This window comes from Spodoptera frugiperda, chromosome 26 (assembly GCF_023101765.2).
Source record: "Spodoptera frugiperda isolate SF20-4 chromosome 26, AGI-APGP_CSIRO_Sfru_2.0, whole genome shotgun sequence".
NCBI lineage: Eukaryota > Metazoa > Arthropoda > Insecta > Lepidoptera > Noctuidae > Spodoptera > Spodoptera frugiperda.
The window spans coordinates 13630021-13653262 of NC_064237.1; the positions used below are offsets into that span (position 1 = coordinate 13630021).

A 23242-nucleotide genomic window follows, 5' to 3' on the forward strand; every position below is an offset into this window, starting at 1 on the left:
TTCTACTCAGGTAATAGTTTGACATGAAAACGCGACGGTGTTCCAAAAGTTACAGTTGTTATATGAAACCAAAATATCTAAGAAAATATCTAAGAATCTATCTAGGAAACTTTGTAACGTTTTAAAAAGATTTTTAGTAAAAGTAAAAGAATTTGAAACACAACTTGATGTATTGTTAAATAGAAAATGACTTGCAAATGTATGTTTTAAGAAAAAAAAATGTTTTACCTACTTAATAACTACGTTTAAGTGTGGGAAAGCCATGCTTCGGCACGAATGGGCCGGCTCGACCGGAGTGATACCACTGACTCACAGAAAACCGACGTTAAACCACTCTTGCGTTGTGTTTCGTCGTGTGAGTGAGGTTACCGGAAGCCCAATTACCCCCTTCCCAATCTCCGATTCCTCAACAACCCTCGAATTCCTAAAAGGCCGGCAACACACTTGTAACGCCTCTGGTGTTTCAGGTGCCTATAGCTATGCGCGGTGGCGACTGCTTACAATCACGTGATTCGTCTGCTCTTTTACTATAAAAAAATTAAACAGACACTCAAGAAGGCAACACAGTGCAGTCTGATATGTGGGGGACACAATACCTTCCACATTCAGTCGAATGTTTTCCTTTAAACCTTTCCCAGTGAATTCAACCTTAAATTGTATGACAGCTAATGGCGAACGAACCATTAAATAAATAAAAAAATAATTATTTAGCATTAAAAAGTTTCTTCTCGTATCAGCTGTCAGTCTATGGTTGTGTTGTCAAATTAAAATGTCTCACGAGAAATGTTTGTACATTTATTCGCGTGCATGTATTTCATAGTATTTGACTCGATAACCCAACAAGTGGTAGCGTTCATATCCGTGCTGGACCACGGCATATATCCGCTAGAACAGGGATCTATTGGAATACAGTTCTTTATCGACATTGAGAACAACAATCATTTCGTACCATGCAGAGTCCACTCGTGGCCAAAGATGTGCTGCCTAGCTGACGAAGACTACAAAGATTGTAGTTATGATGCATTTCCAGGAGACAACGAGGAACTTATCGAACCCAAAACTAGAGAAACATTGGTGTACGTGTACCCCACGCTGTACCAATATGATCAGGTCGGGTACTGCGACTTTGTCATCGACTTCAAATGTGCCAACAACAGGCGCGCCAGGCAAGTGTCTGTTAAAATACCGTTTGATACGCAGTTCTCTAATAAAAAGAATTCGCAATATCTTAAAGCGTATATTGACGTAAAAGGTAACGAATGCGATTCGCTCGACGAAGATCCCTTGCACGAGTGTGAAGCTGTGAACTGCGACCTGAAGTACGCCGGCCGCAGACCGTACTATGACAAGAGCAACAAATGTGTGAGTGCGCCCGTCTGCGACACAAACGTGATGAAGTCATATCCTGACGTAGTATACGTGCCCAAAACCAATATCTGTAGAGACCTGGACCACCCCATTACAATTGGGGATATATACGCTATCAGTACAGGCCTCGGTGTTGTGACTGAATCAACCAAATCACATTTCAACAATTTGAAGATACGGATGAAATCAAACTGTTCAACTATATCACAGAATGTGGTCATGCTGAAAGACATGATGTATGGGAAGCTCTGTCCGATGTTCAATGGCGACACGTCTGGTTACGAAGAATGCTGTACGAACGCCTTGCTGTCAATAGTCTCTTATGTGATTGCTATCTGTGGCTTGCTGCTGTCACTCGTCTGCTGTCTGCACACAACAATGTGGTGTTACTCAAAATGGACAAAAGGAGACATGGGTAATAGTTTCATGTGTTGGAAACCAGTAAACACTACATTATCGGTACACCAATCCTCTACAGCACGTAGAGAGATAACCAACAATCTATTGAGAGAAGTCATCGTAAAGGACTTGCCGATAGAGATGCGGGATAGTGTTGTGGACATCTGCCAGAGAATCAATAAGGAGATAAAACAAAAGAAGAGGTACAGAGTGGCTGATCTAGGCAGTCAGATTAATCTTAGAGAAGAGGAGTCCAACACCACGTCTGATTCTACCTCTCAATCATCTCTGCCTAATGATTACAAATCTGGTCGAGTTAGGCTGATAAAATAACTATAGTGTTCTGTAAATATCATATTAGCTTTGTAGGATTTCCAAAATAAAACATGCAAAAAAACAAGAAGCACTATTAATTATTCGTATCAAATATTTATAATAACAGTTATACAAATATAGTTTTAACAATAAAACAGATTTAACAGTCCACAGCAATTACACGACATTTGTTAACGAATTGACTAGCACAGAATAACTTTAAATATTACATACATACTTATAATAGAACACAGTAACACACATCGTGAGACAGAATTACAATTCATCTTTCTGGTTTTTGACTGTTCCTCTTTGATAATCTTCCTTGATGAAGTCTGCTGCCCTTTCAGCAATCATCATAGTGGGAGCGTTAGTGTTGACACTGGGTATTGTGGGCATCACGCTAGCATCCACTACCCTCAAGTTCTTGAGTCCGAACACCTTCAGTCTACTGTCTACTACTGCTCCAGATTCTTTCGATTTGCCCATCATAGCAGTGCCCACGGGGTGGTAGACATGGTAAGTGACCGTCCTAGCCATACATTCCCAATAGTCATCACTTTCAAACTCAAAGTCATCACAGCCGTCAAAGTAAATCCTCTTTATTTCAGCTTTCATATTTTTGAATGTTGGCGTCTTAACAATTTCCATTACTTTTTTAATACCTTTTACGAAGGTTTCCATATCGCGTGAGTCATTAAAGTACCTCGTGAAAATCTTGGGATGTTCCATCGCATTCTTGCCGCGCAGCAGTATTTCGCCTCTCGAGTGGGGGCGGCAGAGCGCTACGAAAAATATAAACATTTCTTTCTCTTTATTAAATTCCGCGAATTGTTTACAGATGGTCGCATTGAAAGAAAATGTATCTTTGCACATAGAACGTATGTATGAAGTGTTTGGTAAAAAGTAATTGTGGTCTATTTGAACATCGGGTAATGATTTGTCATCAGAAACAGACAAAAATGCATTTATATTGGGTTGGTCATAATTAGTTGCGAGTGGTCCCGTTTGGTCGACTAAGTACTCGGCTGCAGCTTTTTGCCAAAACTCTTCACCCCTTCTTTCAGCTCCAGTATCCACTGTCACTGGGATTGGGATGCGAACATGGTCTTGCAGATTCTTTCCAACTGGTACGTCGCTCACCAACTTGATGTCCATTTCTTTGAGATGTCCTTTAGGTCCGATACCAGACAACATAAGCAGTTTAGGAGTATTTACTGCTCCAGCGCTTACTATAACCTCTTTGCTTGCAAAGTATGTTTCTACGTCACCGTACAAAAGTGAAATCGTGACGCCCTTTACGGTTTTGTTCTTTGCATCAATTTCCAATTTTTTTACATAAGAATATTTCATAACTTTTAAGTTTTTACGTTCTCTTGCGGTATTCAAGAATGCAGTAGCAGAACTTACTCGCCTGCCCTTGTGAATTGCTCCTCTGAGTTTCCCGACACCCAATTGCGTGGGACCGTTTAAGTCATCTAAGTATGTCAATCCCAATTCTTTGTAAGCGTCAGTCAATCTCTCAGCGATGTCTCCGTGCGTAAAGTTGAGTTGGTCCACAACAAACTCTCCTTCTGTTCCATGTTCTTTTCGAAGTTCTGGATTGTTCAGAATGAACGGGTCGACCATTTTCTCACTCTTTTTGAAGTATTCTCTCAAAGTCGGCCAGTCCCAGCCATCATCCTCCGACATGTGCCAAGGCTCGTAGTCTCCTGCACTGCCGCGCATGTGAAGATGTCCGTTGATGGAGCTGGTGCCTCCGAGCCCCTTGCCCCGCGGCCAGTACGCGCGCCTGTCGAGATTTCCTCTCATGACATTATCTTCTTGTTCCGTGTAATATTGATATGCGTTTCGAGTCCTGTGCGTTGCGGTTGCATAGTTGGGAATCTGAAAGTAGGCAAATAGAAGATTACTCATTAAAAAGAAACGCATTTTTAATCTTAAATACTACCATGTATGACACATCACTCAGTACTCACAATGCTCTCCATGGGAGGATCTCCACCAGCCTCAATCAGTAGAATCTTCCATTCCTCGACTTCAGACAGTCTGTTCGCCAGTAAGGACCCAGCCGTACCGGCGCCGACGATGATGAAGTCAAACGTGTCTCCACCTGCAATGCAAGTGTAATGATTATTAAAACATATCAAATGACGATTTGCTACTGGATATAGAATTCAAAATACGAGTAATTGTTCGTTAGTCGAATAGAAAATTCCAATAATAGGTACTTTGATAGAACACAATTTAAAAATGTTATCATGCTTAAGACCGTAGGATTAACGAGCGAAACGTTGCGTTGCAGAGTTAGTTTATAAATGGTTCTCACTAATGCCTGGCTTAGAGATGTACTATATGAACTTACTGGACAATCCATAGGAGTAGTCGGTGGGCCACTGCTCCGTGATGAGGCACTGAGAGGCTAGGAAGTGCGTCACCAGCTGAGTGAAGGCGGTGCCGGCAGCGCCCTGGCTGTAGGCGTGGCACCCCACCGGTAGACACTTCATGCTTTCTGAAACCAGTTCAGTATAAGTAATTAAGATTAAGACGGTTTAATAGTTACGAGCTCACAAAAAGCTGGTACACTAAAATACTACAGGCAAAAACCACTTTCCGGAGCTGCGGACTACCTAGCGGGTTTACCGGGATCTGGCTAGAAAAGCAGGAGTTGGAACGGGGTGGTTTTTAGTCAGTAAGAGTCTGACACTCCCTCTCGCCTCGCCCAGGCGGGAGACGTCATAGGATGATGTTCCCCCCTCAAAAAAAAGGCAAAAACCACTTATTGATTTACTTTTACCTACGAAATACTAGTGTAGTGGAAAATTCAAGAAGGCCGGCGGGATGTATCGACTGAGTACATTACAGGCAACTCAAACACCAGCCGCAGAATACACCGCTCCCAATGAATATTTAAATGTTATGAGTGGGACGATCCAAAGCCAGCCTCCCAACTAAGAAGTGGGAAGCTAAACAATTAAACTTTAATTAAACTAACTACTAACAACTGAGTAGATACATAGGTAGCTGGTATAGCGTAAATAAAAAATATATCTTTCTAAAAAGAAAGAATAACATAACACACAGTACCTACAGTTTATACAAAGATTTGATATGTATTGTACGGTTTTATACCCAAGTCTGCGGCGAAATGGTACCAGTTCAGCATGTGCAAGACAGGGTCTTGCGCTGGTATTCTACTAGCCCCTTAAGTGACTTACGGATTTGCAAGCAACCAGTACAATTAACTTAAAAACAAAAACCATTTAATAAAATAAAGTGCTAAAACAAACATAATTGTCATAAGATAAATGAAAAAAATAGTAGCAAAGTTAACTAGCTTCTTTCTGGTTGTTACCAGTTATTTTATTTTTAAATGGGACATTCCGCCGTGACCTCCTAAACCACTGCAACTCTTATAAGCCATGATCTAAAGTAAATACAACCATGAAAACACCGGAACACTAAAGTACGGCGCGTCTCAAGGACATGAATGACTGTCTTGGATCCCGCAACGAAATAAATCAGAAGATATTATTAGAGGAGAAGAAAAAGAAGGGGCTGTCCTGTTGTATTTTATTTTACAAAACGCAAATAATTTATACCCTATTATTAGCTACACATAGTATATTTGGAAAAACCATTATGTTTTAGCTCTAAAAACTCATACTAAATCATTTAAGTAAGAATTTTTCAGTCCTTGTCCCAAATCGGGTTTTACCACACACTTCTAGATACTTTCAGTAAAAAACCCACCAGTGGGAGATTAATATAATACGCGATAAGAAGACAAACGATTGATTACCTTCGAAATAAATCACTATCACATTAAATGTATTATGTTTATCAATATATCCATTCAAAGAAATCACACTACTCTGTACAAACAGATTATAATTATATTTTAACTGATAACGTTGGTTTTAGTTAACCATTCGTTTAGCTGTACCTACCTATAATAGCTAATGGTAATCCACAAGTTTAACAGATAGGGTAACTAATATACTACATTATTGTAAACTATATATTTCATGGATCCACTTGTTTATTTAGGTAATTACGCTGATCTCGATGATACTGATCTTACCGCCATACGCAGGGTTGTTTAAAAATAGAAAACACATTGTGTCTCGCGTAGATCTGCGATACGAAGGGTTAATGTTTACTTAACCCAGTCGTTAGCAATTGTTTTCGATACAAAAACGTTACCAAGGTATAGTTTAAGTAATCTTTAAATGTCTTTAAGTGCGGCTGTTAGAGAATATGGGGATAACCTACGTTAGTCACTGAAAAGTAAGCTTACTAACGGTGAAAAGATATTTACGCAGTTTATTCAATTTAACAAATAAACTATCTGATGTTTTCACTTATAATACTAACCGCTGTACTCAGAGTCATTTAACGGTTACTTAACCCAGTCCTTAGCAATTATTTTCGGTACAAAATCGTTACTAAGGAATATTTTAACTAATTCTTAAATATCCCTGAGTGTGGCAGCAAGACCTATAGACGAATAAAAATCAGTGAAGGGTATTATTGTGGGTATATTAAGCCTATGACTTTAGACAATGAAGAGCCAAATTTTACAAAATTTCCAGCACATAAACTCAAAAAGCCTGCAATTAAAGTCCGTTTCGTTGAAGTACGGAATTGGAGTCCTATACTCTCTGCTTTATTTCCGCAAAATTAAAGCGTAATATGCAAATGTACTGACTATTTTAACTTTACTCAATTTGCAGGATTTGCAGGAAGACTACCAAAGGTATTTGATAGAAATTCCTTTGAAACCTTATTGATGTCTTTATATAACAAAGTTTTGAATTAAAAGCCAGCCTTTAGTACTGATCAGTAATATGCTTTGTTTATTAATTAACACATTAAACCCCATGGGGGCAAAAGTGACCGACGCTAGCGAAGATTTTTATTAGCACTTAAAGTCAAATATAGATATTAAACATGATCATATTTGCTAACAAAAATATCTCTTTGTTTTAACTAAATATTGACTTGTAAAGCTTATTAATGAATAAAATAAAATCACTTACATTTATAGTTATCCAACACAATATTACTGCACCAGTTCAGCCCCGCATTGGCTCCGGACCGCGGCCCAACTGGCTAATTTATCGAGCTATGAAAACATCATTATCAATCGCTTATATTATGGCCGATAATAGTGTTTTCCCAAATCCACGTCGTACATATAAAGTGCAAACTTCTGTTAATGGTCTGTCTGTCTGTTTGTTCGTTTTATTTAATTTAATACGATTGTCGGTTGACGCGTCAGTAAAGTTCAAATAATGTAATGTTGCACACTATTAAACAAGAAAGGTAGAAAGATGTGAATGGTTGGAGGGTGAACCAACTGCATGAACTGCACTGCACTTTTTCTCTGCTCTGTCACTAAGTATGAATCAGCTTTACGTTGATCGAAAACGAAACGAGAGCACGGTCGGCGCTCTGATTGGCCGGCTCGAGTAAACCACCAAATCAGAGCACCGAACGCTTTCTTTCGATTACTTTAAACTTTAAGCAAACTCGTACTGAGGACTGTTCTCTTGTAATCTTTATTCTCAGGTAACTTCACCTACACAGAACACAATGCAGGCGTTGTTTCACGCCGGACACTCCCTTACCACTGGACACAAGACATCAATACTCAGTCATTTTTAATCCATTTTCAAAGCTTAAGTACGTATATAGGTTCTTAAACAAATATTGAACCGCACAATACAATGCTTTCACGCTAATTGTTACTCTACTTAATTAGATTAACGTGTATTTTTGTTTGTGTAGTTACTTTCCTTGGTTCACAACGACTGAGTTATCTATAAAATACTGTTTTATGCTTATTTAAATATGCTTACGATCCTCAAAATGAAAAATCTTAACATACGTATTAAAAAATATAACTTTGAAAAACAAGTGTAGTCGCGTATTATCACTGTAGCGACCGATAATAACAGCTGTTATCAAATAATATCATGTTATCTTGGGACACGTCGTCTTTACTAATCTTTGGACGCCTAATTATATAATGCACTTACATTATCAACTAATTTGCTCTTAATTAACGAAAATTAGGCTTATTGCAACAATTTTTTTATGGTATAAGCCGGTAAACGAGCAGACGGATCACCTGATGGTAAGCAATCGCCGCCGCACATGGACACTTGAAACACCAGAGGCGTTACACAAATTGACACAAATTGTTGTTTCGAGTCTGGACAGACCTATATAAAAAAATACTAGTGAGGGTAACGTTTAAAAAAATAAACTGAAGATATCTATATTAAAGAAGTGAAGGTAGTATCGGTTCAGAAATACCACAAAGAAATTACCAAAGGCTTGATATATATCAGCACTAGTACTATCTCTATACTGGATCAATTTTAATTTTCTTACCTACGTACTACATACCCATACCTCGTACCCACGATTGCCTGCCCTAATTGTTATCTTATCAGGCATGTGGGCTTAAACAGGGAGAGGGCAGCCATATTGTCTCATTCATATTTACAACTCCTGTATTTACATTTGAATTGTTATTATACAAAAGAATTTGAAGATCAAAATATACGTACGTACGTTTAAATTTTTCTTGTTTTTTAACAATCTTTATTTAATTGTTAACTATTCTGCAGATTTTTTGTTTTAAGACTTTTAAAATCATTCGCTAATGCAACGTGTCGATATATCCCTAGAAAACATAATTTTGCATTAACTTTTTTAGTTTATGACATCACGTTTACTGTTTCACAAACACTTTCATTCGAGTAAGCTTTGCTAAACTATAGTAAGTAGCCGAGAATTACCATCAGCGTTGAATACTAGCTCAATCCACCGATTGACTGGATATCAAGCAATTAGCCTGAGGACGAAACAGTTCGTTCCTGATAGCTAGACACTGATTGCTCCCCGAGAACCTCTTTGATCACATACAGTGATTACAACTGAGACTAGGTCCCGCGTTGGGCGCCATTTCAGATTGAACGATACGTTCATTACTGGGACACTGGCTTAGCAAAATGACAAGCCATTTAGGTATCTTCAATATGCTAAGCCAATTGGATGGTCAGAATTAAGCGTAATGACTAAAGGCAGTTCGTGATCTCATTTTAAGACGCCTTCAAAAATCCAACCACAATTTTATTTGAAAACTTTCCTAACCTCTTCTGTATCTATCACTTTCTCAGATAAATGCATGTAGTGTGGTATTTAATGTCCTCTTACAAGCTAATGAAGCGTGTAGGCAATCAAGATGCCGGTCGATTAGCCTGCAACATGTATTACCTCCATACTATTACAAACGCACGCTGCTAGTTAACTGTCTGGCCTGATCGAGTGTTGATGTCAATGGCATGTAGGAATCGTTATAATTTACAATTCAAGGTATTTATTTTGTCGTTTTACACCAGGGGTATTTCTTTTTAAAAGACAACGCATCTTTGTGTCGGAGGTGCACACCAGAGACGTCACAGGCTGTGACGCCTCTGGTGTTGCGGGTGTTCATGAGCAGCGCCCAATCTATTGTATTAACACACACCGTGTAACGTATAGACATAGACATTGTGGAACTACGAATTTGGGAGAATTTAGTATCGCTAAGAATTTATGAAACTATTTTTTAGCCTAACCTGGGTTTCAAATCAAACAGGAAACCGTGTCATCAGTTTCTTAGTAGGACCTCAAACACCAAAACAGTCATATTTTTAAACCCATAATATATAAATGCGATACTTCAAACAACTTCAGCGAAGTCAACAGAAGTTACGCAAGATATAAAAGTAAATTCAGTACAAATCAGATGCAGATTCAGTGCCGTATCGTGTGTAATGCATAAATCAGGGCTCTATAGTCTCGATACACGTCACCGTGCAGGTGCCCGGAGTGCTCGTAACTCAACCGGCTCGAGCCCGAGCGCCAACGAGCACAGATTCATGTAGCTCGTGTTAGGCCGGCTATACACGAGCTGAGATGTATCGGTGCTGGATTAACGACTGCTGGTAGTAACTCGTCAATTACTTTTACGATTATGTTAAATGATTAGAACATACTTTTTTAATTTTGATAGAGAAATTAGCTCTTAAAAAGCTTGGTTGATGTAGACGATAGTGGTAAATTAGTTTGTCGTTCGATCATGTAGAAAGTAAATTAGGTTAGGTTATTTGGAATTACAAGTCCAAATTAGTTACTATTTCTAGCTCAATACATACCTATACCTATGCAAGTGTTGTTTTGAAAGCACTGGTTAAGTAATACCCCACATAAATAACAAAGTAACTGTACCCTTAGTAAGAGTTCGCTTTACGTTGAACGAAAACGAAACGAAAGCGATTGGTTGGTTCGTTCCCACCGGCCAATCAGAGCGCCGTACGCGCTCTCGTTTCGATCCGTTAAACGTAAAACAAACTCGTACTAAGTCCTTTGAACAGTCAACCGAATATTCTGTATTTGGATTTGGGCCCCTTATCCTATTGTTAACGCGATAACATTTACCTGCAGCTGGCATCCTTAGCTTCGCTCTAAGATATTGCATCAGCCTGTACATAACAAATGCATAAAGCAGCGTGCACACTGAACATGATCCGCCTTTATATTTATGAGGTATCAACACGAAGGCAGGTATTGATCGAGAATTCTGTATAAGTACCTATTTATTTTCTATGATATAAGCCGGTAAACGAGTAGACGGTACACGGATGGTAAGCAATGGGTGCCGCCCATGGACTCCGAAGCACCACCGAATTTGAGGATTGTTAGGCAATTGGGACTCTGGTATCCTCACTCACACAACTAAACACAATTCAAGCGTTGTTTCACGTCGATTTTCTGTGAGTCAGTGGTATCACTCCGGTCGAGCCGGCCCATTCGCGCCGAAGCATGGCTTTCCCACACTTAAACGTAGTTATTAGGTAGGTAAACGTCTAATTTTTTTTAATTATCACACTGCCAAAACCGGCTATCGAACCAAGACCCTGCTTGACTCGACTAATTATTTACTAAATATGTAGGAAATAGAGATTAAGAATTTTTCTTAACTGAATATTAGCTAAATTAAGTATATCTAAATATGTTCAGTAATTTTAATGCGAAATAAAATAAATGTTTAAGTACTTACATAGATAATATTATTCTTCACAACAATCAACGTATACACTGTAAATTGACTAGTGGTCGAGTAGCGTTAATAGGCACCTAGCTATAGCTAGATATTATGTCTCGTTGCTACAGCGATGAGCAATTTATTGATAAACTTACAATTACAAAGGTCTCTGTCTCTGTTGCGCCACCACTCAATGTTCATTCATATCTGATGTACAATACTTCTATACTTAGCTATATGTCTGCCGTTTAATTGACGTAGGACACCTACTTGTGCAAATATCGAACTATTCTTTATCTAGTTCAAGTATTTAATAAGAAAATTAATATTTTAATTCAGTTAAACCTGTTAAACCACTGTACAAAGTTATACAAAGGGAAATTTTAGGAGCACCTCATCTTTCATCTATCGGATAATTTAAATCCCGAATAAACTTAAATTAAAACTAAGTTTGTTGTAGTTATATGAAATGAGATGAGCTGCCATTTATAGGCCACTAACTTTAACTAATAAGTTTAGTTTATAAACTTCACTTACCCTTTACTTTGGCGTATCGTTACTGTATGAAATGCTTTGAGATCCGACCTACAAAACCACATGATTTATTTCAATTAATAAAAGCTCACTGAACTTTAAAGCAATAACCACACGTCTTCAAAGGTCGATAAGTTTTGGATACTTTACGTATTTGTTAGTTTCATGTTTATAATTATTTACTAAAATAAAATACCTACAAGTTATTTAAATTAAAATTCATTTATAAAAAAAAAATATCGTTAGAAAAATATCTGAGATAGGTAGTTTGAATAACAAAACGTTTTACAAAAACGTCAACAACATAACAATCAGCTGCTACTGTCAGTGTCATTGAATTGTCAACAGACGAGCGAGAGTTACCGGCTCACGGCTGTTGATTACTTGGTGCGCACATTTCGGTTGTGTTAAAGTTATAAATAAATCGAATTTATATCATAAAACATATCTAAATAATATACATAAAAATGCTAGCAAAAAAACTATTCACTCTAGTGTTTATAAACAAAGAAGATCAAATATTATTGGGCCTAAAGAAGCGCGGTTTCGGTATAAACAAATGGAATGGTTTCGGCGGGAAAGTGGAGCCTAACGAAACTATATTGGAAGCAGCAGCGAGAGAATTAAATGAAGAATGTTGTGTGAGCGTTAAGCCCAGTGACTTGAAGAATATCGCTCATCTAGAGTTCACTTTTGAGGGGCAGCCTACGTTAATGGATGTACGAGTGTTTTCCACAAACGTTTTTGAAGGAAATCCAAAGGAAACAGAAGAAATGCTGCCTAAATGGTTCAAGAATACTGAAGTTCCCTTCGACGACATGTGGCCTGACGACAGGATATGGTTCCCTTACATGCTGCAAGGCCAGAAGTTCTTTGGTAAATTCCACTATGAAGGGTTCGATAAAATACTCAATTATAAAATCGAGGAAATAGATTGCATGAAGACATTCTATGCTAACAGAAAATCAACATAATTTTATTGTCAATGTTATGAACATACTTTTCTTATTGTTTTTTACTTTATTTTGTTAACGTAACAAACTTTTGTGTTTTACGATATTACTTTTTAAGGCTGTGAAGCTATTTGTGTGTTATAGTAATAGTTATCATGTGTTTGTTATTGTGTGCAAGTTAATTTTATTGTTGTCACAAATATTGTTAGTAATTATCACAGTAAAATAATTCCTATGACTATGTGAAACATAGTCTCTAGCATTTCATTACCATTGGAATTTAACTTGAGATTTATTTCATCTAACAATTTGTCTAGTAATTAGGTTTTAAATATAAGCGGGTACTCTCTACTAACATAATATGTTGACAAAGCCACCTGATTAGATAATAGATTGATGTGATCTAGAACTTAAAATTAGTATTAGAATCTCTAATAGAACATCATTATAATTATTATCAAATAAAAAAATATTATTCATAACATTTCTTTTTTTTTCACCCCAAAATGGAAAATCTATAAAGACCTTTCACCTAGGAAAGACGAAATATATACCTAAACACTTCATTTTTTTACAATACATGTATAGGTGGATTTCAATTTATAGGTTGGGTACAAGGCTACAGGAAATATTCTTCCGCAGCCTCCAAATACGTGGTGACCTGGTTCATAAGAGGTCTGCCTGTAATACCCATATCAAGCGAATGTTTCTAGAAAACAATTTCATTTATTACTACATAGTATGTAGTTGTTCAATCAGCATCTCTTTCGTTACAATGTAGCACTTCCTTGAATGTAACAATGATATCTGTTGGTTGCTATTTTTTGTTTAGTCTTGTCTGTGATAACAACAATGTAAGTCTTTATAAAAATAAAATATATACCTAATAAATTAAAGGTTTATCAACAAAATCTTCATTGAAATAAAAAATTGTAGTTTCCCAGTATAAAGTTAACGAGTTTATTTAAACGCACTGATAGGCTCTGTAACTCCTGTGTTATTGGGTAGATGGCATGCTGAAAGAATTGAACTTGACTAGTAGGTAAACTAAGCATAAAGTGTAAACAATTTATACTGTACAAATCCTTTTTGTTTCCTCACACTAGGATTTTCTCCTGCGTCGTAGGTGTATTTCCACAAACACGAATTCCCACACATAACATCTAGAACAGCTATTTCTGGATATCTTCGTGCGGGAATTGAATTTTTGGTTACACATTGTGCGGCAGCCGGTTTCCCAGCCATGGCCCTAATCATACAGTCATTGTAACAAATAAATAAAAAATAATATGTGACACGAAAGTTACAATAAAATCAAATAAAAAATACATTTATAAAAATAGTTTTAATTAATTGAAATGATTACAAACACTGTTAGCACACATGCTTACTCTTACTACTTCATTATTGACTCAAGTGATCCACACTTGCAAATACCTTGTTAATGTAATGTAATATGTACAATTCAACAATTATCAACAGCCAAATAAATACCGAAACTAAATAACATTTTTGGTCATAATTTAGTAGTTATTGATGATACCTGCCCTTGGCTTTGTAATATGTACTAATAACTAATTCAAATATCATAATATATAACATGAAAAGGGCTTGAAAATTGGTGCCATTTATTTATTTTTTGACAATTCTTTTTGGCAATCTTTAATTCTATTCTTTCATTTTTCCTTGTTGATATTTTGAATCATTTTATATTACAAACACAAAAAATAACTTAAATGTATAGAAGCGACACTGAAAATGTAGTTAAAAATATGTTATTAGCTCCTAATATAGTTATCTTATATGGCAGTGATTAGTTTTGTATATAACTTACATTACAATCTGTATAAAAATGGGAATGTCAACTAGATTATTCCAGAATCATGACTATCATGAATTTAGTGATTGTTTACCCTGCTTACTATGCTAGACAATAACCTCACATAAAACATTTCAAAAAGTCTGAAAATTGGTTAATGCTAATACATTACAGTTACAAAAATGTTTAGAGGCATCCTCAGAGAGTAAACAGGATTTCTTACGTTTTTACTTAGAAATTAACATTTTTTATTACATAAAAATAACAGATATCACCATTGACAATAAGTTTGGAATAATTTTCCATACAATGTTAATAAAAGCACTTTCAGACATAGTGAAGCTCACATTAAGATGTTATTGCTTCATCTCTCATGTACCTCAGGCTCACTTGACCATCACTACATTTAGTCCATCTTGATCGCGTCCCACACTATTTGATTGTCTTTGTGGCTCAATACAGAATTCCATGGCATGTTTCTTCTGAACAATCATTGAGCCCCTTCTTCAGTGCCGTCTCCCTCTGCCAGGGCCGTCCTGGCGAGGTTGCGAGCTAATGCCAGGCGGAGGAGGTCAGCCTTCTCTCCATCCAAGCTGGAGGAACGAAGCTCTAGACACAACATGATCTCATATGTGTCATTTGAAGTAAACACTGGCTCATCAGACTCCAGGAGTGGTAGAGTATCTAACAGTAGTGTTTCCCAGAAGCTGTAAACAAAGAAAAATATTATTGCACTTATAAATCAAACACTCTGTTATGTACTAATAATTCTTATCGACATTTCTAGCAGTTACTTACTATTCTGGTGCAATTTTCGATGTAATCAAAGAGACTAGTAACTGAGCAGCTTTCTTGAATTCTCTAGTTTTGTACAGTCTGTGGAAATCGCAGTATTTACCTGGAATGAGATGGTATTATTTAATATTTCGTTGGATTTAAACATGAAAGAGTAATTTTGACACATTCAGCTAGTTAAATATGTTTTTACCTAAGAATAGTAGTGTATCAGACAGCAGCATGGCGGAGCCGGCAGTGAGCAGTAGATCTTGCGCGGGTAGCACGGCGTGCTGCGTGTAGTGCGCCAGCGCGGCGTGCGCGGCGCGGGACGAGGCCGCGCTGCTGCGGCCGCGCATGGCCCAGCACAGCGCGCCGCCCGCGCGCCCCGCCGACAGGTGCCGCGCGCACATACACCGACATACTGACTGCGCTGGAAGTATAACCATATGTTAATGTCTCACTTTCCGATATTTATAATTAGAAACTCCAAATCTATCTTTTGATTCACAAAAAGAATAGAATGTACGAGAAATGTCATTAAAGAAGACAATACCAAAGATATAATAGTAAAACGAAGTATAACATATAATAGAAAAACCTAGTTTAGCACATAAGTATAGACAGGTCTGATGACTTTAACTTACCAACACCTATGAGCTCATACTTCTTGGCTTCAGCAATAATCTTCATAGCTTTAGCTTCAGTATCTACTGGCATTCTCTCCAAAATGAGCTCTGCTCTCCTCAGCCCCTCTGGAGGACAGGAGGCGAGGTAGGAGAGGCCGACAGACCAGAGGGACTTGTGTTCCATGAGGAGGCAGCCATATTCTAAGATGAGACTGTCTCGAAGGCGTGATGTTACGCTGAAAAAACAATAAAGATTTATTACAAAAACACATTTTATTTTTCATAGAAGGTTGTGGTTTTAATTTTTTAACTATGGTCCTAAACATTTATTGTCATGTGTGACAACATAATAAAGTAACTTACTTAGTCTGATGTTTATCCATGATGGTAAGTTTGCCACAGTGGAACAGTATATCAGTGAGATGTGTCGCAAACCAGCCATTATCTGATATTTGTTGGATTTCATGGATCACCTGTAAATATAAGAAATTCAAATTATAATTATTTGCCTTGTTAAAATTAGTTTTGTATTAAACAGTCCTGTTATTCAGCAGTGGATAAGTACAAATCTATCACTTGATCATAAGTTCGTACTTTGCTATTATAGTAATACTGTTACCTGATGCAGATCGCCTTCCAGCAGCGCTCGCACCATGTCGTCGAGGTGTGAGCGCCCGGTGGCCTGCATGCCGGCGCAGGCGGCGGCCGCGGCCCCGAGCTCGTGGCGGCGCGACCACGGCGCCGTGAACATCACCCACCCACCCAGGATGTCGAACCATGAAGAATACTTGCTCCTTATCGATTCAAACGCCGAGTAGTCACCCATGATAATCTAGAAATGAATATGGAAAGTAGTAGAAAGAAGCAAATTGTAAATCTTGGTTTTTTACAAATTATATTTAAGATTTTTTCATCAACACAGAATTGAGTAGAACTAATATTATTTTTTATATTAGCTTGGTCTCATGGTTATTATTTACCTTCATGATAAGTTCCAGTTTGGGTTGTGAGGCCAGCACCCTGCTACTGAGCTTGGACCGGCACTCAGCCTGCCAGTGCTTCCAGGATATTGTGAACTCCCCAGTGGAAATACCCCCATACACCTGCAATCAAGATTCAGATCATTCTTCATCATTATCATAACTGATCATTATTTGTCTCATAATATGATAAAATTCAACATAGTATTTTGTCAATTAGACTATAAACCATAAGAAACAAACTCACACTGTAAACAGGCATGCTCCTCAGAGAGTTATCAACCAGCTTGAACTCGTTGCTCTCCCCAGCTGAGTGTAGTTTGAGCAGTGCTCTAGCCACATCCACCCTGCCCTGCACCACCATACCCACTACAGTATCCCAGTAGTCCTCATGGTCTTCGGATCCTCTCTCACAAGCCCCCAGCAACTGGGCAGCAGTCTGCTCATGACAAGGGAAGTGAAACCGAACCCACTCCAGCAAATATGGCAACACTATGTCTCCGGGTATATTGTCTATGTATAGAATCTCACACAAATGCCATATACACTCTATGGAGTAGAATATGGTGATGTATGACAGTAGGTTGTTCTTTTCAATGCCTTCAGCCTTGGCAGCAGCCTCTTGGAGGTTTTCTAAGCACACTCTAATGATTGATCGGAACTGCCGAGACAGTTTGAGAAATTCCACTTGGTTATCTGAAACCTTAGCAGCCTCGGCAGCTTTTTGGAGCGAAAGGTACGTTCCATTGGATTCATTGACAAGTTTCCTAAGGATTGGTGTGAACAGCAGAATGTCCTGTTTTATATTCAACAACTTGTTGTCTGCGGTATCTGTAGGCGTCTTGTTCACAGTTTGGCTTCGAGGATATATTGTGAACTTATTTCCTCGACCCCACGCACAGCCAACATGTTTTTGAAAACATTTGTCGGGAAGAACCTGTAAATGAATTCCATTAATGTAATTCGTTTCACACATTTTTCAGCTTAAAAGAACTAAATACTGTTGTTTATTTGGTTTTACTGGTTTCAAAATATTCCGAAAGTTTATTGTTTTGAATGTGAGCAATGGATTAGGCGGCACCGCATACATTTAAACAATAACGTAAAACAATAAGAATCGAAATATTTTACTAAAAATAAAAATCTAACAGGAGTATTTACTGATTTTGGTACATTTTGTGGCATGATAAACGAACTTTTCCACTTAGTTTTTATGTTTAGACTAATAATTCAAGAACAAACATAACCTATTTCTTTAGTTTTTCATTTCAAAAATTATACTCACAAAAGTCTTGGCCGCGTCTACTGTTTTTCCTCGTGAAGAGTCTACAGCAAAACTTGAGGTATTCATATTTTTAACACTCCTATTGTTCTACAAACTCCAAAGTTTAAAAATTATTATATTTATCGAAGAAACCGTTTCATTTCATTTCAGATACTGGAACCACAGATAATTTTGGAGGTTATTTTTTTCTAAATTTCTTACAATCTGTGGTACTGACAGTATTGCCAGTTAAAAAGCTAGTGTAGGGCAAATAGGTATAAAAAACCGTAAATTGGTGTACAGTCTGACGGCAAACGGTCATCTCGAAAACTATTAATATTTGGTAATTCACACTAATTAGTAATAGATAAATAAAAGGAAACAAATCACGAAGAAAATAGAAAGTCACATCATCGCTTTATACCTTTATACTAGCGCTAGTGTTGTAAACATCTATAGATACTATTTAAATTTAAAAAAAAAACTATCAACATAGTTTACGTCCTATAGTTATTAATTGAGATACTTTCAATGTTGTGTTTGTATATTTATAAATATTACTATTAGATATTTATCTTGTACTTCTAATAAAAACAGAAAACCTGTAAAGGTAATTTTTGATACAGTATTTATGTCAATTATTTACTATTCAAATAAAATTATGACCGGATGACCTGTTGGAGGACATGTTGATTTTGTCACGAATAAAAACGATATTTGTCAATTCGTCAAAAACTGTTTTGTTTAGACGAAAAATTAACTAAATTGTACAGTAAATCGTGTGATACCGTGTTGTGTAACGTTAGAACAGTATAATGTGTGATATATATTTACAAAAATAAGTTTGACTGAGGGATAAACATTCGTTACAACGTCAATTCTTGTTATTTGGTAAGTTTTTGATTTGATATTGCATCAATGTTTGGCCGACATTAACTTTCTATGTAATGCTGACTGTGTGACTGTGCAACGTAGACCTTCACCCCTTCAGCTCAGCCGTAGACCGTAGTTAGTGTATGCAGCGAGGCTGGGCTGACGTAGCGCGCCGCGTACTTGTATCGTATTTAGGCCGCGATTACCAACTTTATCGGATGTCTGTGTTGTGTATTTGCGAATTGGGTGGTTGTTTTGTGACGTCAAGTGTATGCAAGTTGAATATTCTTTGTGGTAACGTTGCCTTTGATATGATAAACATTATCTACAGATGATAGTAGTATCAAATAGTCTCCAGTTGATTCCGTTATTCGTGTGCACACCGTACGTTTCGTACGAAAAAAGTGATCATTTAAAGTGTACAGTGTAGTTGCTATAGCAGTCCTTTCAATATTGTGTAAGTTATTTTTTGTTTTTGTTCGCATAACCTTAGTTTTTACGGCTTCTTGTTAGAGGCCTTGCTAATAGCCTTGTCCCAGCAACTATTTACTTTACAGTTATGATTTATTCCACTCATTAATTAATGCTTGATCACTCTAAATGTTCCGCTCCATTACTATCATGTAACCACAAATATTGACCACAATTAAATTATACCTGTATCTTATAAGAATACAACTTAGTTATACCTCGTTACACAAGCATTTAAAAAAATAATATGGATAAATCATTGCCTAGTTACTTACTTTGAAATAAGAACTGTGTAGAAAAGTGTGCCTATTGAATATAAACATAGCTCAAACAGCTGATTTTAATGTTATTATCATATTTTTCCTGTTTGTAGTAAAATCACATGACTTCTAATCAATGTGTCCATATTCAACCAGTCAAATCAATATTGTGAAAGTAAAAGAATATGAAAACATTTACCATAACTTTCAAAACAGAATTTTTAAATGCATTTAAAAACTAATTTCATAATTACAAAATCAATTTCTATCTGAAACAGGTTTAATTTATGATGATATTTAATTGTTTACCGTTGTCACAGAATATTGTATACTAATTACTTTAAAATACTTTTTTCTTTTAATCTTTCCTTCGGTAAACTATAATGAATTAGGTAATAATATATTCCTGATTGATGATAATTTATATGCTGATAGCGAAGAGACCCTGAAACCTCGGTGTTGCAAATCCCTGGTCTTTGTGACACGGAGATTGCAGCTGATAACATGATTTGTATAGGCATTTGTTTTAGGTGTCATTGTTATTCAGCTCTTTCAACCTCAAATGTGATTTATTTATTTATTACTAAACAATACTAGCAGACCCTGCCAACTTTGTTTCGCCTTGGAACTTTTTCTGACCACATTTGTTATTTATTTCTTACATAAGAACCTTCTCTTAACAATAACAAACACAACAAAAAATGAATTAGCAAAATCGGTTCAGCAGTTCTTGAGATTTATTAGCAACACATTTAGTGACATGTTTTTATATAATAGATGTAGATAGTACAATAATGCTATAAACATTTCTTTTATCAATAAATTATTGTCTACTTTTTGGAATTACCATAAGTACCTATTGTAGATTTTCGCATTTGTTTTTATAATTGTATTCCATATCAATAATTGGTAAAACCCTCTGCAAAACTTAGGAAATTCCTATAGTTATCTGACACTAATTTACAATAATTTCACACTTAATTATAATCTGAGACTTTGTGTGGATAGTCTTAAAAAATAAATGTTATTTTTATCACGCTGACAATCAGCATAATGCTAAATTGAACATAATTAATAGAAACATAATATTTCGTAGAATTCACATGCCTGTGCAGTTTGATCTATTGACTATAGTTATTATCGTAAAAACTAAATAATAAGAGTTCTTGATTCCTCCTTATCATAATAGTTTAATTAAATAGCAATTAGGAACTTATTTATAATGCTATCACAAGTATCACAGTGTTTCACTGGACAGAAATAATTTAACACTGCTTTACCTCTTATTTAAAGTATAAACAATATTCACAAACAAGTTAACTAGTTAATGTAACTGTTGTAGGTAAGTACACTATCAAGTTCTTTATTTAATTTACCGTTAAACAGGGCGAATAGATACAGAAGAGGGGTGAATAAATGTTGGGAAAATGTTCTTACATTACATTCCTGTGTCTATTCACCCCTATTTAAATTACTATTAAACCGTTTCTATTACAGTTTCGATATCGAAAAGTTTTTCAACAAGACTTTTGTTTACCAACTTTTAGTTCAAAGTACTGTTCTGACTATAAACAGGTCGGTTATCTATACTACAGTAAGTTTCCTCCTAGTAACACACAAGGTTCTTATTCAATGTCAATCTTTGTCGGTGGGGCAATGTCGTTTCCTTAACGCGATCGCAACGTCATATACGTACTGTCTTCAAGCATTATTTTTGCAAGGAACTATTAAACATTACCTACATGTAATTCTGACTGCTATTTCCAATGTGTTAAAATACACTTTACTGATAGCCTTTCCTTGATTTTAAGAGCTTCCGTAAAAAGGTTGGTTACGTGATCGAACTACACAAACTCCCGGTACTTAAAAGTGATTATTTATGTCCAATGTGTGTTGGAATGACATCTGAAGTCCTTGGTAATGAACTGTGGAAGTCGATTTCAATGTTGTTTTAATGTTCGTTGTATCGCATTGTAACTACAGAAATGTCGCTATGCTTTTTTCCACCGTTTTTGAAACATGCATAAATAAAAGGAAGTTTCTGAAAGGCCAAGAAGGATTGAGTCTTCGAAAGATTATCCGACATAGAGTACTGATACTGAGATTATATTAAAAATTTCACAATCATTTCCAAAGTGTTGTTACTATATTCTTGCTTTTGTTGGCGAAGACTCCAAGACCTTGTTTACCACCAGTAAAACAACAAACGTTATCATGACAGAGAGATGAAATTAGGGAACTGAACCCACAAAATATCAGATAAGCAGTTGACCTGCGATAACTGCGCACAATGCCGCGTTTTTGCGTATTATCTGAATTATCGTAAAACTAGACTTGTTGACTAACACGCTATTTCTTGTAAATATTTGGAAAGTTCCTTGCAAACGTGCTCATTCAGATATTGCTTCTAATTTTTTCTCAGAATACTGACTAATATTTACACTTTTCTAGGATTATTTCTCTGTTTTCCTTTTACCTATTCCACGATTTTTCTTATTTCGATGTCTTTTCTTGAATTTTTATCCTTAATCACCAATGCATTGGTATAATCTCATCTTACAAGCGAATCCCTTCAAGTCGCTGTTTGCGATGAGTGGGTCCTTAAACGTGAGTCAGTCTCCACGATTCTAGTTCGACACCTACATACACTTTCTCTCGTAAAGGCCACGTACCTCTTTCATAGAAAATCATTCTCCGTCGAAATTATGTTGTTCACCTCTTATCACATAAAGTTGTTATCAACGTTCTTCCTTCGATAACAGTAAATACCTAAGCGCCTATTATTCATAGATTTGACGACATTGCTGTTTAATTAATGAAGTAAATATGTATACGATAATAGCTTTCCGTATGCTACACCGGGTTTTTTTCTATATCACCTATTGTAACTAGTAGGAAACCAATGCAAAATGTGGTTTAATTTTATCTTATGTTCCGTGCAACATCCGTTTTCCTATTTCGCACTGGTAAACTATCTAAATTCCAAAAATATGCTAGGCATTACATCTAGAATAGTTGTTTCGCAGAAGACTGCGTTATTGTCGAAGTGAACAGTGGCGTACAGCGATGTGTTTTCAAACAATTGAATCTTCAAACATTCCACAAATTCGTCACGAAGTACAAACAACATGAAACCACGAGCAAATCCACGCGTCGGCTATAAATGTAGCCGCCGCACTTATTTCCCATGTCGAATTAGATTTACCTATCGGCTAATGCTATGTAACTAGAATGGCTAAATATAGTTCCAAGCAACATTAATATTTTGGAACGTTTTCTGCGATCTGCTAATCGCTGTATGTAATCTGTTAGAAAGTTTGGTGTGGGTTTGCTCCGTTGACGTTTTAAGGATAAATCATTATAAGTAATAATTTATTTATTCCTTATTTGGTATACCAAAAAACCTATATTGCTTACATCAGGTTGGATTCCATTACGGGTATTTCCAAAATTATTAAAACAAAAACCTCTGAAGCACAATCCTCTACACTACCCCAGTT

At 36.5% G+C, this 23242-nt stretch overlaps 4 protein-coding genes across 8 annotated transcripts in view; 2 read left to right on the forward strand and 2 right to left on the reverse strand.

The window, feature by feature from the left end:
* Positions 1-2165: 2165 nt before the first annotated feature.
* Positions 2166-11864, reverse strand: LOC118264299 (ecdysone oxidase). Of its 2 annotated transcripts, none has more exons than XM_035576767.2 (4): positions 11723-11864; positions 4448-4594; positions 4062-4195; positions 2166-3969 (listed from the first exon to the last, which is right to left on the reverse strand). In XM_035576767.2, the coding sequence occupies exons 2-4, from the start codon at positions 4587-4589 to the stop codon at positions 2359-2361; spliced, it is 1887 nt and encodes a 628-aa protein (XP_035432660.2). In that variant the 5' UTR covers positions 4590-4594; positions 11723-11864; the 3' UTR covers positions 2166-2358. The 2 variants fall into 2 exon arrangements, with proteins under 2 accessions (XP_035432660.2, XP_035432659.2); XM_035576766.2 differs by lacking the exon at positions 11723-11864 and adding an exon at positions 7125-7292.
* A 193-nt stretch (positions 11865-12057) lies between these two features.
* Positions 12058-13154, forward strand: LOC118264300 (oxidized purine nucleoside triphosphate hydrolase-like). Its single transcript, XM_035576769.2, has one exon. The coding sequence runs from the start codon at positions 12187-12189 to the stop codon at positions 12691-12693; it is 507 nt and encodes a 168-aa protein (XP_035432662.2). The 5' UTR covers positions 12058-12186; the 3' UTR covers positions 12694-13154.
* An 844-nt stretch (positions 13155-13998) lies between these two features.
* On the reverse strand, positions 13999-18364 carry LOC118263953 (nuclear pore complex protein Nup85). The gene is made up of 9 exons (XM_035576221.2): positions 18160-18364; positions 17122-17811; positions 16875-16997; positions 16514-16726; positions 16258-16367; positions 15913-16130; positions 15480-15698; positions 15290-15389; positions 13999-15198 (listed from the first exon to the last, which is right to left on the reverse strand). Exons 1-9 carry the CDS (start codon positions 18223-18225, stop codon positions 14982-14984), a joined length of 1956 nt encoding a protein of 651 aa, XP_035432114.1. The 5' UTR covers positions 18226-18364; the 3' UTR covers positions 13999-14981.
* Positions 18365-18634: 270 nt separating this feature from the next.
* LOC118263954 (epsin-2) overlaps positions 18635-23242 on the forward strand; it is a 29770-nt gene continuing 25162 nt past the window's right edge. For 2 of the 4 annotated variants that reach the window (XM_050705086.1, XM_050705081.1), the window contains exon 1: positions 18777-19029. The gene's annotated coding sequence lies outside the window, so the exon portion shown is untranslated. Of the gene's footprint in view, positions 18749-18776; positions 19030-19160; positions 19469-23242 lie in introns of those variants that run through there. The other 2 variants (XM_050705085.1, XM_050705082.1) reach the window with 2 other exon arrangements.

Coding starts and splice junctions, on each gene's coding strand:
- LOC118264299 (XM_035576767.2), bottom strand. CDS start 4,589: ATGAAGTGTCTACCGGTGGGGTGCCACGCCTACAGCCAGGGCGCTGCC. Junction 4,196..4,447: donor CTACTCCTATGGATTGTCCA/GTAAGTTCATAT, acceptor CTTGCATTGCAG/GTGGAGACACGTTTGACTTC. Junction 3,970..4,061: donor ATCCTCCCATGGAGAGCATT/GTGAGTACTGAG, acceptor GCCTACTTTCAG/ATTCCCAACTATGCAACCGC.
- LOC118264300 (XM_035576769.2), top strand. CDS start 12,187: ATGCTAGCAAAAAAACTATTCACTCTAGTGTTTATAAACAAAGAAGAT.
- LOC118263953 (XM_035576221.2), bottom strand. CDS start 18,225: ATGAATACCTCAAGTTTTGCTGTAGACTCTTCACGAGGAAAAACAGTA. Junction 17,812..18,159: donor TAGACGCGGCCAAGACTTTT/GTGAGTATAATT, acceptor ATTCATTTACAG/GTTCTTCCCGACAAATGTTT. Junction 16,998..17,121: donor GGAGCATGCCTGTTTACAGT/GTGAGTTTGTTT, acceptor TCTTGATTGCAG/GTGTATGGGGGTATTTCCAC.